We start from the raw sequence: 16,214 nt of genomic DNA, 5'->3' as shown, positions 1-16,214 counted from the left end.
CAAACAGCACACACGTCGAGACAGTCAGCAGAGCAGGAACACACACACACACACACACACACACAGACACTTTAACTTCATAAGTCAGTGAAGCAGCTACACAGAGACCAAATCTCATTTCCTCTGAAACAATTTTAGAGGAAGAACCATATGTCATGTTTGGTTTAGAGAGAAAAAAACCCTCATTATTCCAGACAGCAATGATATTAATGGTCCACGTCTTTGTGTCCCACACCGAGATCCTCTTGGGAATGTTTTTATTGTTCTCAGAGCTCTGGGGGGGAAGTTGCTCTTTTGTGCTGTTTGAGGTTCAGCTCCCTCCTCTAAATTTAAACCTGGGCATTCTCATGTGAAAAGACAGAAACTGCTCTCAGATCAGCGTGGAAGGAATTTTAAAAACGTAGCCCTGCTGCTTATATACAAAAAGCACAGCGGTGTGTTATAGATTAAAGAGATGAGAAACCGTTTACGCACTCAATCAACCCAATGAACGTAAACAAGACTATTTATCATAACTTACTTCATGGGAAGGAACAAAGCCGGGCTGTAAGGTTTGTATATTAACGTCTGAAACTGTTCTAAAACAAAGTTTTATTATTCTTTTTATATATATATATATATATATATATATATATATATATATATATATATATATATATATATATATATATATATATATATTTTTTTTTTTTTTTTTTTTTTTGGTAATGTAACAATGAACATAATTTGCATTTGCAAAAAATATATAAACATTTACACAAAAATGTACATATTTAAAGTTCTGATGACAAATTAAATTTGTGAAAGATCTTTTCTCTGTATTTTGATTTTGAGGGAAATTATCAAAGATGTATGATTTGGATCAGTTCTTGATTGGATGGAGACAAATCAGCTCAATGTAAACTTGCATTAGGTTGTAGGTCATGGTGCAATTTCTGACATTTTGAGTAAAAATAAAAAGTAAACACGAATCATTCGCAATACGATAAATAAAATATATTTAGAAAATAGATGAGAGTGATTTTTTATTTAATGCCAGTTGTAAGGTAAATTTTAGTAGCAGAATAATTAAACATATGTAGAATACTTGTGCATAGTTAACTTGGGATTAGTTAAATATGGTCGCATATTTATTTCTATTGGTTGGGGCAGTATAAAATGACAGCATTTGCAATAGTCAAGCCATAATAATTCAAAATACACTTGCAATTGCAATTAATTAATCAGTGCTTTTACATTATACCGGTCCATGGTAATTTATGCAGCAATCCAGATCTCTTTTAGAGACATTCACACCGTTTAGAAAACTAGAACAACACATCCCGCGTCTTCTCATTGCTGTGCCTGGCCTGTGTGACAGAATCTGGGACCAGAGCCACAGGACCATCCCACAAAGAGACTTCCAATGCTCAGTGTGTGAGCCTCAATTTGCTCAATACAAATCCAGTGAGGCAGCACAAGTTAATTCTGCTGCTTTAGCTGCTAAATACTGTTTTGCAACCCGTCTGGTTCTCTGTCCTATTTAGCAAGTCATTAGTAAGCAGTCATCACAAGCGATACTACTCCATTGACAGACCGTCCTGACGCAGCAACTTCCTGCGCACACGGTTCCTCCAGCGCTGACCGAGCACGTCTCCTCGCAGAAAAATGAAGATATTGTTTTGCTAATTTGCATAGTTGAGTTGCCACTAAACCATTTGGCTGCAAAATGCATCCTTCACCCTTCCACTCCATAGTTTTTTCTAAAGTACTTAGCAAGTAATGTCTAAGTCACAAATATTTTATTATATAATTGTAGATTTTGATTTTGAAGAGTGTGAATTTGACACATATCACAGCTCCAGACAGTCACTAGCGAGTGTTCGTTGTCTTCTTGTGGTGCATTAACCAATCAGCCAAGCCATGATGTAATTTTTCCCGCGGCTCCAGTCTGATTAGTCACCGATCAGTCATGAGAACATCTGTGAGCCCATCAGCAAAGATGGCAAATCACATTCTTCCAGAGAATCCTGCAACATCCTGCCACTGAGATGAATGGGAGCACTAGCTTTCTCCTGCATATTTCTATGGCCTTAATGAAAGCATTCATCTGACCGTATTACTATTCCAGTGTGGACGGCATCTCCTTTGTCTCAATGATTTGCAGTGCTGTTCATCACCGAACAGGTTCTTATGATTGAGCATCACAATGGTAGCAGTCCCACGAGAACTGGGACCAGCAGGATCGCACAAATCCTGAAAGTGGGAGCTGCTGAGCTGTGGGTTTGTCTCTGGGAGAACACTGCGTTACTGTGATTGGTCGGCAGCTCTACATTACAAACCATCCCTTCACAGCAAGACACGCACTCCTGCAAGACATAACACATTTTGACATAACGGATATTTCGTTTTGAGTGGAATAATGTGCACGTGAATACTCACATGGTGTGTATTTTTGTGATGTCTGCAGCCAGCTAACTGGCATTCTTCACGCACAGCACATCTTTTGGTAACAAATTTTGTCTTCCCATGATGGTTGAAGTGGTGTATCGTCATACAGTATTGGGTATCTATAAATTAAGAAACAGGATTTTATTCATTTAAAAGCATATAACTCTAGCTAGAGACAGCTGTGAAGATCTGAGAGCGGTGGGTAAACTCACTCTGAGGACACCACACATCTTCTGCCCAGCGGTTACAGCTGTAGTTGTCTAAGGCCTGTTCACATGTGAAGCACTTGAAGCTCTTGGGGTACGGGGTGGCTGCACAGATATAACCAATGTGTTATAGCACCGCTATAAAGCTAACGAGCAAAATAACATAATGTACTGGAACAAAAAAAACTCACCTTCTACAGCAGGAATGATATTGTAGAAGTCAATGCTGTCGCTTGTCACCAAATCAAGAAGCTGGACGAGAACGGTGACTTTGATCAGATCTGCTGCCATGTTTAAAACACTGATAGTGACTCCTGTAAAAGAGATCGGAGACCAAGTTAAAATCTCTGAACACCTGACTTCCTGTTGTCCTAATATATATATATATATATATATATATATATATATATATATATATATATATATATATATATATATATATATATATATATATAATTTATATATTTTTCTGATGGATAACTTTTAGCTTTTAATAATAACAATAAAACATTTTATGTAGAGAATATATTACTAAAATATATAAATATATTATTTAAAAAAATTACATTTTTGTATTTTATATAAAAAAAAAGATCTAACAAATTCTAACAATTCGACAGCTGTAAGATAACATATCTATTCATTCATGCCCATCATAATTACTTTTAAATGGATAGTTCACCCAAAAATGAAATCTGAGAGCTTTCTGACCCTCAATAAACAACGACTATGTTTAAAGTCTAGAAAGTTAGTTCCGAACATCATTAAAATAGTCCATGTGACATCAGTGGTTCAATGTTATGAAGCTATGAGAATAATTTCAAAAATAATGACTTTAATCAACAATTTTTTCTCTTCTGTTTTAGTCTTTTGATGAATGTTCACACGAGTTGCGTTGCATTGCTGTTTATGCAGGGTGAGAAAGCGCTCTGGTTTCATCAAAAATATCCTAATTTGTGTTCTGAAGATGAGCGAAGATCCTACAGGTGTGGAATGACACGAGGGTGACAGAATTTTCATTTTTAGGTTAACTATCTCAAATCACAAGTGCCTAAATAGCAGAACAGAATTAGAGGTGATGGATCGATGGGCACATTACTTCTTTTAATTACAGCAAAGGCTCGCAATCTCATGAAGTGCATCCTATGAATTCTAATCATCCAAAAGCATTCATTTCATGCATTATTCAATTTACTGAATGCGCTGGATTCACTAATATATCCATTAGCATAAAGCCCTCTGGTACTTCAACTGCAAGTACCTACATTTCTAAGCAGGAAACCAAAATCCAGCTTTATAACTGATGATGAAGGACTAAAGACCCTATCCATGTCTTCCCCCATATTTGAAATATCTTGCACCTGCCCCTGGCATTTTAAGAAGCAGTAAGGCACGGTGACCTCAGAGGTTAATGATTAAGGCTGAACACATACTCTGAGGACATTAACATGCTCTAGTGCTTGTTTCCATCAGTGTTCAGTTACACAGCATCGACAGTCTTACTGTGTGTGATGGACGTAGTGAGTAACTTATTTCCTGTTTGAAAGTGCATCAGCAAAACATGCCGTGAGCAAGTTCTTGTATATTCACAATCTAAAAAATAAAGAAGGCTAAATTTTTAATTTGCTAATTACTTAAGCACTCAGCATCATTTTAGCACACAGAGGCTCTACATCATCTGCGGACAGCATATGGTTTAAAAGCAAACAGATGAGTGTCATTAATCTTGCTACAGTGACAATCTACTCCTAAGGGTCTCTAGCAAAGTAAAGAGAGATCACACATATATAATGACTGACAGCACAACAGCAATCAGCTCCAGTGACCCAGAGGTTAAAACTCAAACAGGGGCATGCAGTCTGAAGCCTTTCAGCTCCGAATGCAAGTGCTCTTAGGTCACAAACCAGCCAGGACACATGTAGGGACTTAAAAGCAGTTCATTAAGAGTGAAGAGCATAAAATGGCCATTTGCATGCATCTTTATGTTGGCATATTTATGCTGGATACAAAACCACGCAAACATGCACTCATTCTTAAAGAAAACAAAGAAACATGGTGAGATTTTAGACGCAAAACCGTAGTCTAGTTTGATATTTAAATGCATTTTTTTGAAAGTAGATGTCTTTAAGTGAAATGAAATGTGATGTAAATGAGTTCTAAAGGCCAGAGCTGTCTGACCGGTTTGTGAATTTCAGAGGCCTGTTGATTGCTTCAGTGATCTGTGAAGCCACCTGAATATCCGAGACATTAAAAATAGTAATTTTTATCTGAAAAACATATCTATCTTATAATTAATATTTAAAATTTACAGGAACTGATGCCTTACTAAAAACACTAATTATAATATAGCCAATTTTCCAACACAAAATAATGGAATAGTGAAAATATTACTCAAACGCCTTATTCACAAAAAATAATGTTTACACAAAACATGCATACATTTAAAAAAACAAACAAAAAACACAAAGACTTACTTTTTGTGTGTATGGAAAGCTTATAGGTTTAGCAGACAGCACACTGCAGACAGATTTCCTGATAAATGTGCAGAGGATCCCGTCTTGACTGAGACTTTTAAAAGGAAAAGGAAAAGGAAAAGGAAAGAGAAAGCTTAGAAGTCATTTTCCATTTCAGCTCTCTCTCACAACAACAAAAAAAAGGAACCACCGACCCCAACCTCCTGCAACCCCGTCTTCTGATTGGACAGCAGGTGCATTGTGGGGGTGGAGCCTCTAGCCATTGTGTGAAGTCGACAGTGTGGTGTCAAGCCAGTCTAGCCCATGTAATTAGCATTCACACAAATGCACTTAGCACACACCCCATCCCCATAACCTCTGGAACACCCACAACACTCTGCTAGATTATCTGTACTTTCCCCAATACACTACATGAGTAAACTGTGCATTGATTTTTAATAAATCTGTAAAGATCAATACTAAAACCCACTAATGATATGAGGTGCTTGGAAATCTTTGGGGGTTTATGCAGTCGTTTTCTTTATTGCTTTGAAATCTCTAGTAGTGGGATTTAATTTATTCACTCCATTGTCAAAACTATTCTTGAGGATCCTACCTGGCAAGTACGGATTATACAATTTCTATTTTATTTCAGCAGCCATTATTAGTTTTCAGGGTCACATAAAGTATTGGAAAATTAATAAAATAACAAAATAAACTGCAAAATTTGAGCCAGGACTGCTAACACGTGGAAATGAGCAGTGATTGACAATTATTTCTTCGTTTTCTCAAGCAGAATTTCCCTATAGTGATATACTTCGGATGGATTAGAAATTAAATTATATCTTAGATTTTATTTAATTAGATTGATTGAATTATATAAAGTTTTAACAAAGTTTGCAACAAAGGCGAATGTCCAATCCGACCTACTGTATAACTGTGAGCAGCACCAATAGCTATCAGTACAGTATGTGTTATTTCTCTATGGAGAGCTGCCATTGAGAGGTGAGATCAGCAGCGAGTGAAGTGAGAAAAAGACTGCTGAGTGTACAAATCACATCAACACCACAAAAACAGGAAATACAGGAGCCTTCATACTGTCTGTTACTACCACTGCCTCTCTGATACAATGTCAATTTCATGTACTTTGTAAAATATATTATGGCCTTCTGCCAGTCCCCATAAAAAAACTGCACGTGGAATATCAGTGAAATATGATACAGCATTGCTCATACGATATCTTGAGTTCTAACTGTCCCTCACGGCTGTCACAGTAAATATACAGCTGTGAAATCTTCAGGTCTTGTGTAAATATCACACCACAGTAAGTTTTAGTGCATCCTTTGAGCTTTATACAAGCCTGATGTGCTGACAGGGTTAGAATTACAGGAATGTTCCCAGACTAACCAGAGCTTTTAAAAATCCCTCAAATTAATGGTGGATAATCCTTTGAATATCTAAATAAAACACTGACGATATTTTCAAATGCATTACTGAATATTTCACAACTCGAATATTTCAAAACAATTTGGTTTTTCCTATTTAGTCTTTCATTGAAGGTTTAACGCTTCATGTTTTATTTCTTTAAAAATAAAAAATAAAATGTCTTCTTTAAACACATTTTATTGGAGAATGCAAATCACCCCGTCTCGCCTCCAGGGAAACCGTCTTCCACAGTGACGATTTCAAAACAAAGAGGCTCAACGGGATTTGAAAAGAACGAATGAAGGAGAAAGTGTTTGTCTTCGTTCAGTTAGCCTTAGAATTAGTTAATTTACTATTTTTCATGAGCCACAAAATAAATAAAAATGTAATTAATATGACTTTTCTTCAACTGACATGGCATTAATTATGAATAAATAATTTCCAGAGGCCTGTAATAGACTGCATAGATATTTAGAGTACTTTTCAGTCACACAATTAATTTATGTTTTATCCTGTGTTCTTTAGGTCAGGTAGAGTTCATAACCAAATGAGCTAAAATCGTTTGAGGTACGTGCAAACATTAATGCTAAAACAAGATGTACGGTATATGTCCAGGAGTACTATATTGCTCTGTCAGCTCTTTTACTGGAAGACATTGCTGACAGATTTACTACTTTGTTTTGAAACCAGCAGATTTCTGTCTTTTGACAGAAAACCAGGACACTTGACGTGCTCTTCTATAGGTGTTGATGGTACCACCCTTCTCACGGACCGGAGGGCTTTTCTGATGGCCTGAGGGCCAGTGGATCCATTTCATTATATTACACAGTGATCTATTTTTGTTCCTTTGAGGTTACAGAAAAAAAGAGGAATGTGAAGAAACCAGGGAAGAAAAAAGAGGCCTAAAGTACACATGATGTCACATGAAATCTAATCTTGAAGTCCAATCTTCAGATGTACTGTACCGATCCAGAAACCATTTAGTAACTTTTTGTCCTATGAATGGAATGATTTAATGCTCCTCGAGAACCTTCTCGTAAATGTGATCCTAAGTCTAGCAATTTAAAAACAATTTGTCTGAACATGAAGATAAAAAGAAGAAAACATTCCCACAGTTCACTTGAAGGCACCTGCATAGGTACGACCCAGATCCTGACCATTCAAGTGAAAAACACTTAAACCCACATGTCATGTCTCTTGAAGTATGTCAGAACTGAGAGCTTAGCATGAATTAGAAAAATAAGCTTTAAAGACCTAAACCTCCCGGGTATAGGACGCTTTGAGGAATCAAATTTCTGTTGTAATATGGGTAGAAAGTGACATCAAAGCAATATTTATAAGACCTCCATGTTGCTCAGTACACAGTAACACTGGCAAAATTTCAAGTACGACACACTCAAGTGTGTGTATATTTACCAGGCTCATTAATCATCACGGCATAGCAACACAGAAAGAACAATACAAACGTTCAAATGTTCCAGTTACCTGAGATTTCCTGTTGAGATCCTCGAATGGATTAAACCATTTCCACTTTCTCTTTTAAGCCACTTTCCTCATTCAGAAACAGCTGATAAAAAAAGAAAAACAATGAGAGTAACCACACAATTAAATCCATCTATCCAGACTGCTTACTTGACAAACATCTCCATTTCCTCTCTGGACTGAAAGAGTCCAGGAACTTTTCTACTTAGTCTCACCACACTTATATCTCCTTTGTCTTCCATTGGTCAGTGATTGGTTAGGTATGTGAGCCCACCTTCACAGGAAGACAGGCTGTCATAAACACACCAGGTCAAGGATATAAACTCAAGGGGGCTTTGTGTGACTCCTTTTATTGCTCATTTGTGATTGGTGCCTTTCCCACTCATTTATCAATGCTGACCAAGTCAGCACACAGACATGTAGGTTGTAAAACACAAAGGCCCTGAGGACAATACACCACGACCTCAAATAGGGGACTATTAGGACTCTGGTGGACTTGAAGACATTTTTACAGACAACTATTTCTGCTTAACATTTAAATACAAAAATTAAACACACCAAAATTTTTTCCAAAATAATTAGTACCGAGAAGAAAAGAAAGGAAATGAGCGGATTGTGGTAATTTATTTTCCTGTCTTTATTTGTTCTTATCAAATCAGTTGTCGGGGAAGGATGTAGCCTAAAAGCTTGAATCTGTTCATTCTGTACATCTATTACTGACTTGCATAATCTTTTCCATCAACAGATAAACATCAGACTGGCAATTGTTCATTGTTATATAAAACTGCCATGTAAAGATTCCATTTTATCCTTCAGGCTATGTCATGTGGATAACGGAGGTGACGTACGGTAATAAATGCAGTATAATGCCTTTCTGTTATCCGATCAGGTCTAGTCGTGCCTAAGTGAGATTTGTGTGGAAAATCCCTGAGGTGTGTATTTATGTGTATGTGAAGATGGGGGTCATGGTAAGTTAGGATATAAAAAGCAGCTTGCAGTGGATCATTTTCACTTGTGCCAAGAAAAGTAGGACCAAGACTAGCAGTTACAAATTAAGTGAATATTTCTGAAAATGTAAGTCTTTTAAGTTTAAAGAAACATTCCACCTTTTTTTGGAAATAGGCTCATTCTCCAACTCTCCCAGAGTTTTACTGTTTTGGAATCCATTCAGCCGATCTCCTGGTGATAGCATTTTTAGCATAGCTTAGCATAGATGAATCAAATTAGACCAGTAGCATCGCGTTCAAAAATGACCAAAGAGTTTAAATATTTTTTTAAAAATATCTATTTAAAACTTGACTCTTCTGTAGTTATATCTAAGAACGGTAAAAAATGAAAAGGTCATTATGATAAGGAACTAAACTCCGGCGTAATAATCAAGGAAGTTTGCTGTTGTACCATGGCCGCAGCAGGTCCAGTACGATCACGTAAGAAAATAGTCCTCAGCTTGCAAGACACGCTCCCTGAGTTAGGTACTGGGTGATATAATATCGGCCTACAAAATCGCAACTTAAAATGTCTTAATATACAATAAAAGTGTTATCGCCAGACCCAGAGATCGGATGAATGGATTTAAAAATGATAAAACTCAACTTATTAACTCTGGAGGAGTGGGAGAATGAGCCTATATTTTTTTTAAAAAAGTGGAGTGTTCCTTTAAGTCAGTTCCTGCTTAGGCACGTAACTTATTCCTGACTACAAAAAGCCATTGAACATTTCCCCTGTTGCTGTCCTGGAAAAAAAGATACAGTCACTAATTTGCCAATAGCAAAATGTAAACAATAAATTAAACAGCAAAAAAGTAAAACATTTTAAATATTATAAATCGGTTATACATTTCAATCAATTATGTATAAATTTCCAACATTTAAAATGTCTGAACATTTTCAAACAACTGATATTAAGAATAATAATAATACTTAACAGCTTAACAAAGACAAATATTTATACAATGAAAGGATACATTTTTAAGGCAATTTAAAAAAATTCTCAATTCAATAATTATAATATCTGACATAAACCAGCCTACTACTCAAAAGATGCAGAAAACACCTTTGCTGTTAAAGATCAGAGGAGAGAGCGACACCGTTTGGCACCTGCACTGAACCGGCAAAAAGGTTTCAGAAAGGGAAGCTGAACGTCTCCTTCCACAGCAATTTTAAAGGCTCAACGGCCACCCTGGTAAAATTACACACTTCTCATATTTCACGTTAAATTTCTTTGTGGGCCCTTTCCATGTATTGATTACTCTCTGGTACGTGAAACCTAAAAGCAGCTTAGAAAGCTTTTAGGAAATTCTGAGAATGTACATTTGGTGTCTCAACTTATTCTAGCTGACCTAACCCCCTCATTAGTCCACCCAAATTAAAATTAGGGTCTTTCTAAAAGAATACTCTCAAAAGTCCATTGTGAACTAAGAAGCAAATTGGTCTTCAGTCCCAAAGTCTTTTAGGCCATTTAGACCCTTCCACAATTAACGTGAATACCATTTTAATCTTCCTTTTCAAAAACAATTTAATACAAGCTTGTGGCTTGTCTGTGCATGCAGAAGCAGACGTATCCCTTCCCGTGGTTCATATGTTGAGAAAGGAACCCTTGAGTGTCAGCCTCTCTCATTACATGGGGGTGAGAGACCAGGGTCTGTTTAATTGGCCAGCTGATTACAGCGCATACGCTCTTTCGCTCCCCCTGTTCTCCTGCAAACTCTCAGAAGCCTTCCTGTTCTCTGGCCTGCAGGTTCAGATAGATCAGAGCCCCGCAACAAGGGCTTCCTTTGTGTGCTTCACTGGGCTGGGAAATGGAGATGAGTTTGTCCATTTGCCTCTGAGGCCACAGCGAGGGCTGGATGGGGCCCTGGGAGAAACGTGGGCTCAGGTATCACTAACGGCAGGTGAAGCATATGGCTCTGAAGTGATATCTAACTGGACAAGATCTGGAAACATCCAGCATGACTGTAGATGTTTAAGTTATTTGGCTTACGCTGGAACCAAGAAAGTTCTTAAAGTTTATGACGTCTGTCACACTATATATTTTGACACTATATATTGTTAAGTTTAGGTATAACATAAGAATGTAGAATATGGAAATGGTGAATATATTCCAATATTCTGGTAATATGCATACTAATAAGCGAGAATTGGTCCCTATAATTAAGTGCTACCATAACATTTTTACCCCTACAAACTAGCTAATTTAGGTTTAAATAATTTTTTTTTAAAGTTGACTAAAATAGTTACATCTCAACCTGACTATAAAGAAGATGACATTCACTGACAGCCTAAACTACTAGAACAAACAAAGATGAATAAGTCTATGTGCTGCACAATGTGACGGGTCCCTGATCTGCTCACATCCCAGCACAATGGGCCCTATGGGCACTTCACTTTCCTAAAATGTGCTGCTTTTGTAAGACATAAATGAATGTACTTTTTTGCATTTGCTAGACATAAAACTACACAACCCTGTGTGGAAAAATTTAAATTTTGTTATAATATGAGACATAAGTGCTAAAAATTGGGTGTAACTGAGTAATTCATGGGTCTGAATAATTAGATTTTGTCAAAAGCTGCTTATTACTTTTCTAGAACGTTTCTATTTATGCTTAATTAAGCAGTCAGAGTGCTTCATCTAAAAACACACTGGGATCAGAAGCCCAGACCTAAGTGCCTATTACTCCGGCCACTGCTTTCGACGCATCTGATTTGTGGGTGTGCGGATCTAATCTCCTGAGATGATGAGAGATTGGGTTCTTTTCCAAAGTGCTCTCGTCAAGTTAAGATTAAATAGACCCTTTAGCTGTCTCACCTGGGACTGTGGCCAAGGTAACTGAATAGAGATGCCAGGACATTTATTTTGTGTGAGAGTCTCCCTGCATTCTCAGGATCTGATGAGGATTACAGTGCTCTTATTGAAGAGAGCAATGAGATGGAATGCAGCCTGCGCTAAGTGCCATAATACTGCAGAGGTCACGAGTAGTTTACCTGAAGAATGAGAAAAAGGTGGAAATACGACAGAATAATGTAGGCTGCCCTGCCTTGAACTGCAGCCTGAGACTGTTGGCTTAACCAGATCCTGCTATAAATGGCAAAATGTGCTCAAACTATAAAAATTCATATTTTTTACTTAGTGCATAGTTACAATTAATAAATAAAATAGATGTTTTTTTAATAATACAATACATTTATGTATGTATGTATATACCCATAAAACTTTACAAATAACATAAAAAATCTAAATATGAACCAAAAGTGTTATTATAACCTAAAGATGTTATGTGATTTATTGCATTTTGGAACCAAACTCTTATATATATATATATATGTATAAACGTAATATATATATAAACGTGTGTGTCTATTTTATCTTTTATATATATATAATTTAATATATAATTTCTGAATATTTAAGGAACATTATTAGATATAATTTCTCTCTTTTTATGGAAAACTCCTGCACCTTTATAAAAACTTTTATTGTTACATTTGATTAAGTACCTGCATACTACTCAATAAACATTTCCATCCAAAAAGTACAAACTCAAAATTACAAACAAATTATACATACATGGCCATACTCTTTCAGATGTACACTTTTTTTTATAATAACATAAGGAACCTTATCAAATATACAACACTGATTTTTAGAAGCAGCATTCAAAATCTACTTAGCTCAAAAAAATCTAGCCCTCTCAGTTTAAACAGGCACGACTTTCCTGAGGATATCTGATCCTTTTCATTATGACGTGAACCACCTAGACGCCAAGATGTTTCAGGAAAATTGTACATAGTAAATAATGAACAAACTCTCTTCAAAAGGGAGGGCGTATTCTTCAACTATATAAAGAGTTCATTCTAGATACTCTACTAATGCTTTCTCTGACTTTTTGTAGATAAAAGAGCATGTGTTTCTCATCCGTGACCCTGGGGACATCTATTGTTATCATGACCTTGAGGGCAAGAGCAGGTGACCCTCCCCTGTCATTTTACTTGGTCACACACAGACACACAGGGCCTCAGGTCAGGCTTATCTCCACGCTTGACCATCCCCAGTCATTCTAGACGGACGCACTCACCTGAGCCAAGGCGCATTCGCATTTTCTGCTTTTCTATTTTTTTTGTTTGTTCTGGAGCACAAACGGAATTGTTATCTTCAGGATGTAATCACAGAGCAGAACAGTAACTACTAAAAACGACCTCTTTAAACCCGAACGCATTGGTCTAAACATGCCCACAGCGAGGCAGGGCCTGTCAGGGTAGTCGTTAAAAAGTGGGGCAAAACATACAAGTCAGAACCTTTCTATGAACCGAAACGACATCTTTACATCATTCCTTGAATTAGAACATGACATAACTTGAGTCACGTGATACCGGTCAAGAGCGTGTACTTTAAGGTTTGATGAAGACCCGCTTGTGAGCTCTGAGCTCCCTCTCAAGTCAATGTTCACGATTCGCTCTAATGATAGACCGCAGCGAAACAGCAGAGCTCTTAGCTATCGTAAGCACCACTTCAGGGAGCGAAACAACCCAGTGTTTAAAGTACATTCAAACACCTATTAAACAAAAAAGATCTCCGCACGTCATCCACAAAGGAACAGACCCGCTTAAAAAACGTGGAAAAACACGAGCGTGCACAACAAATAAGGGATGAATCTTTTCCTGATTATAGTAAACGCAAGTTGAAATTACAGTGTGTTTGCTACGCAAACTTGAAAAGGAGTAGTTTGGCATCGAGCACAATGCCGTGTAAGTCAGTCAACAGCAGCTGCGACCTCTAAGATCACCAAGCCTTGGTGCCATCTGTCCCCCTTCATCTGTCCACAGCAACAACGGTCCTTCTGAACCGAAGAGGGCAAGCAAACAAGGCTCTTGCTCTTTATGCAAGTGATAAAAACGTAATTGGTGTGCTATGCAGCCACTCTTAAAATTCCACAGTAATTGCAAAGGTCTGAATCAGGACCAAAACAGCCGAGTCATGTGGCTTTGATCAAAACAGTTTTATGTAGAACATCTTAAGCAAAGTACTGATAAATATTTAGATCCAACTGAATTGATGCTGCATGGAAACGGCATGCTTTATATTTGCACAAAAGACATAAAACATAGTATAAAACCACGGATATACTCAAGGCATAAGGAAACTACATTAATGGGTTTTTTTATGTCTACACAAAGTAAAATGTGCTACCACTAGCTAAATTACACACATGGTTTCTGTAAAGATGAAGTAAGTGAGGAAGAACCCTTCGGTCTTTGGGTTTAGTGGTGCGTAGGACGAACCAGGGTTTGAATGACGGGACGTGACCAGTTCATCTCTATATCTTGTGGGCTCCTCAACACACTGTTAATGACAGTCTGACCCTCGATTGCAGAGATACACGGCAGCTGACAGCAAAATCTGATCCCCGGGTAAGACTGAGCTTTCACTGACAGACTAATGGAAGCTCTCTCGTAGCCAGAGAGGGAGCCTCAATGATATCTCGAGGAGCTGAGGGCTACATCAAAGACAACAATCCTGCCTGTGATCTGCTAGTGTCCTCCAGTTCTACATGAGAGCGGAGATGAGTGACGGCTGAGGTAAGAAGAGAGGAGGGACTCTCCATCACTTCCCTATGAGACGTTACACATGGGGGAAGAGATGCAGAGAACAACATGTTGGGCAAGGTTCTGATCATCACCGTATAATAATTTGGACCCGGATCATGAAGCATTGCATTGAGTCACAAAAAGCAGATTTGTGTTTATCAAAAAAGTGTATTTTATTGGTCCTGTTCTGTGAATAACCACATAACAGCTGTGTAACCACTACGCTGATTTAAGCCAACTGCTTTTAAAACAGGTGCTATGCCATCTTGAAAAGTCAGGAATGAGAATGTGTCTAGAACTGTGTCCTCTTGTAGTGTGGTCATCCTAACTGGAGAATATATCTTGCCTTCATTACAATCATGTATAAAGGAGAGACCGGGGCAAGTTGTCACAGTTGTTATATGGTTTAAAAAGTGGACATTCACAACTGGAAAGATGGGCTTTCAATATAACTTGGGAATATGCTGAAAATAAATAAATAATCGACAAATGAATCGACCTGGATATTTGGGTTTAATGTTTCTTTCTTGCTTTCCTTTTTAAGGAATGCTAATAAAAGGTGATTTCAGGCATATAAGTAAAAACTAAATGAAATAATGATTTAAAAAGTGAATTATGTCAACCAAACCAAAATTCCAGGCATTTTTGATATTTCTTAAATAACTATAACGACGGACAAAGGTATTTGTGATAAATGTCACATGCTGTTATTTTATAAATAATTATATTTTAGCATTCTGTATGCCTTTCCATTTATTCCGTATTAACATTATAATTTCATTATTTATTTATTGGTCGAAATAAGAAGAAAAAACTATTAACTTCCCTGTTCTGTATATTGTGGATAATGGCGTTTTGATAATAAATACCGTGTCAACATGAACACATTGCGACGTGCTTCGGTGAACTGCATCTACTTTTTTGTAGGCAAGACTTAGAGGTGTGTCGAAAAAAGCATTTTTATGAAATAACATCACGCTGAGGGTTATATTGAGTGAAATAAAACGTGTGACAACCAGCCCCGGTCTGCCCCGTTTCGACCTGTGAATGACAAGGAACTCAAACTGAAGCGAAGACGTTGCTCTGGTGGTCGTTAGCTCTAAAAGCAAAGTAAAGTAATGTGTCTAAGATTCAAAATCCAGTCACGCTGTGTTGGCGTTTCGTTCACGAGTTTGTTTTTGTCCCACAGAACTGTCAAACTTAAAAAGCTCAAAGCATACTCACCATCGACGTGTGACTTCGTTCACGCGTACAGAAATAAAACCGCATCTCCTTGCATTATGTGAAGGTCACCCGCATCCCCTCCGCGTCGCGGGACTCGCCCACAGTCAACTACAAACGAGCGCGTCGAGGTATTTCGCGTCTCGCCGCTCTCAAAAACACAGCGTCTGATTGGTCGGCTGGTCCAAAGGTTAGGATTCATCTTTCTTTCTTCTGAATCGAATCTTTTAATGAATCAGTGGAACCAATTCACATGACTAAATGATTCGTTAACATAATAATAAAAAAACGGAATAAAAACTTGGACAGCAATGTACCTGCTACACATAGAAGAATTAGAACATTTTAGACCATACTGTAATTTGCTCAGTGGGAGGTCAGGAAATACGAATCAATTTATCTACGGTTCTTTGACA

At 37.4% G+C, this 16,214-nt stretch overlaps 1 protein-coding gene across 3 annotated transcripts; it reads right to left on the bottom strand.

Annotated features, from left to right (window-relative positions):
* Window positions 1-912: 912 nt before the first annotated feature.
* Window positions 913-15,960, bottom strand: lypd6b (LY6/PLAUR domain containing 6B). 3 transcript variants are annotated; one of them, XM_043249588.1, is made up of 7 exons: window positions 15,802-15,960; window positions 8,000-8,081; window positions 5,111-5,204; window positions 2,828-2,950; window positions 2,643-2,741; window positions 2,422-2,549; window positions 914-2,348 (listed from the first exon to the last, which is right to left on the bottom strand). In XM_043249588.1, the coding sequence occupies exons 4-7, from the start codon at window positions 2,925-2,927 to the stop codon at window positions 2,184-2,186; spliced, it is 492 nt and encodes a 163-aa protein (XP_043105523.1). In that variant the 5' UTR covers window positions 2,928-2,950; window positions 5,111-5,204; window positions 8,000-8,081; window positions 15,802-15,960; the 3' UTR covers window positions 914-2,183. The 3 variants fall into 3 exon arrangements, with proteins under 3 accessions (XP_043105525.1, XP_043105523.1, XP_043105524.1); XM_043249589.1 differs by lacking the exon at window positions 8,000-8,081; XM_043249590.1 differs by lacking the exons at window positions 8,000-8,081; window positions 15,802-15,960 and having other exon boundaries at window positions 913-2,348; window positions 5,111-5,122.
* Between the last annotated feature and the right edge of the window lie 254 nt (window positions 15,961-16,214).

The sequence above is a fragment of the Puntigrus tetrazona genome, chromosome 9, assembly GCF_018831695.1.
Source record: "Puntigrus tetrazona isolate hp1 chromosome 9, ASM1883169v1, whole genome shotgun sequence".
NCBI classification, from domain to species: Eukaryota; Metazoa; Chordata; class Actinopteri; order Cypriniformes; family Cyprinidae; genus Puntigrus; species Puntigrus tetrazona.
The sequence above is the reverse complement of the archived record's forward strand: the minus strand, read 5'-3'. Positions and strand labels throughout refer to the sequence as shown.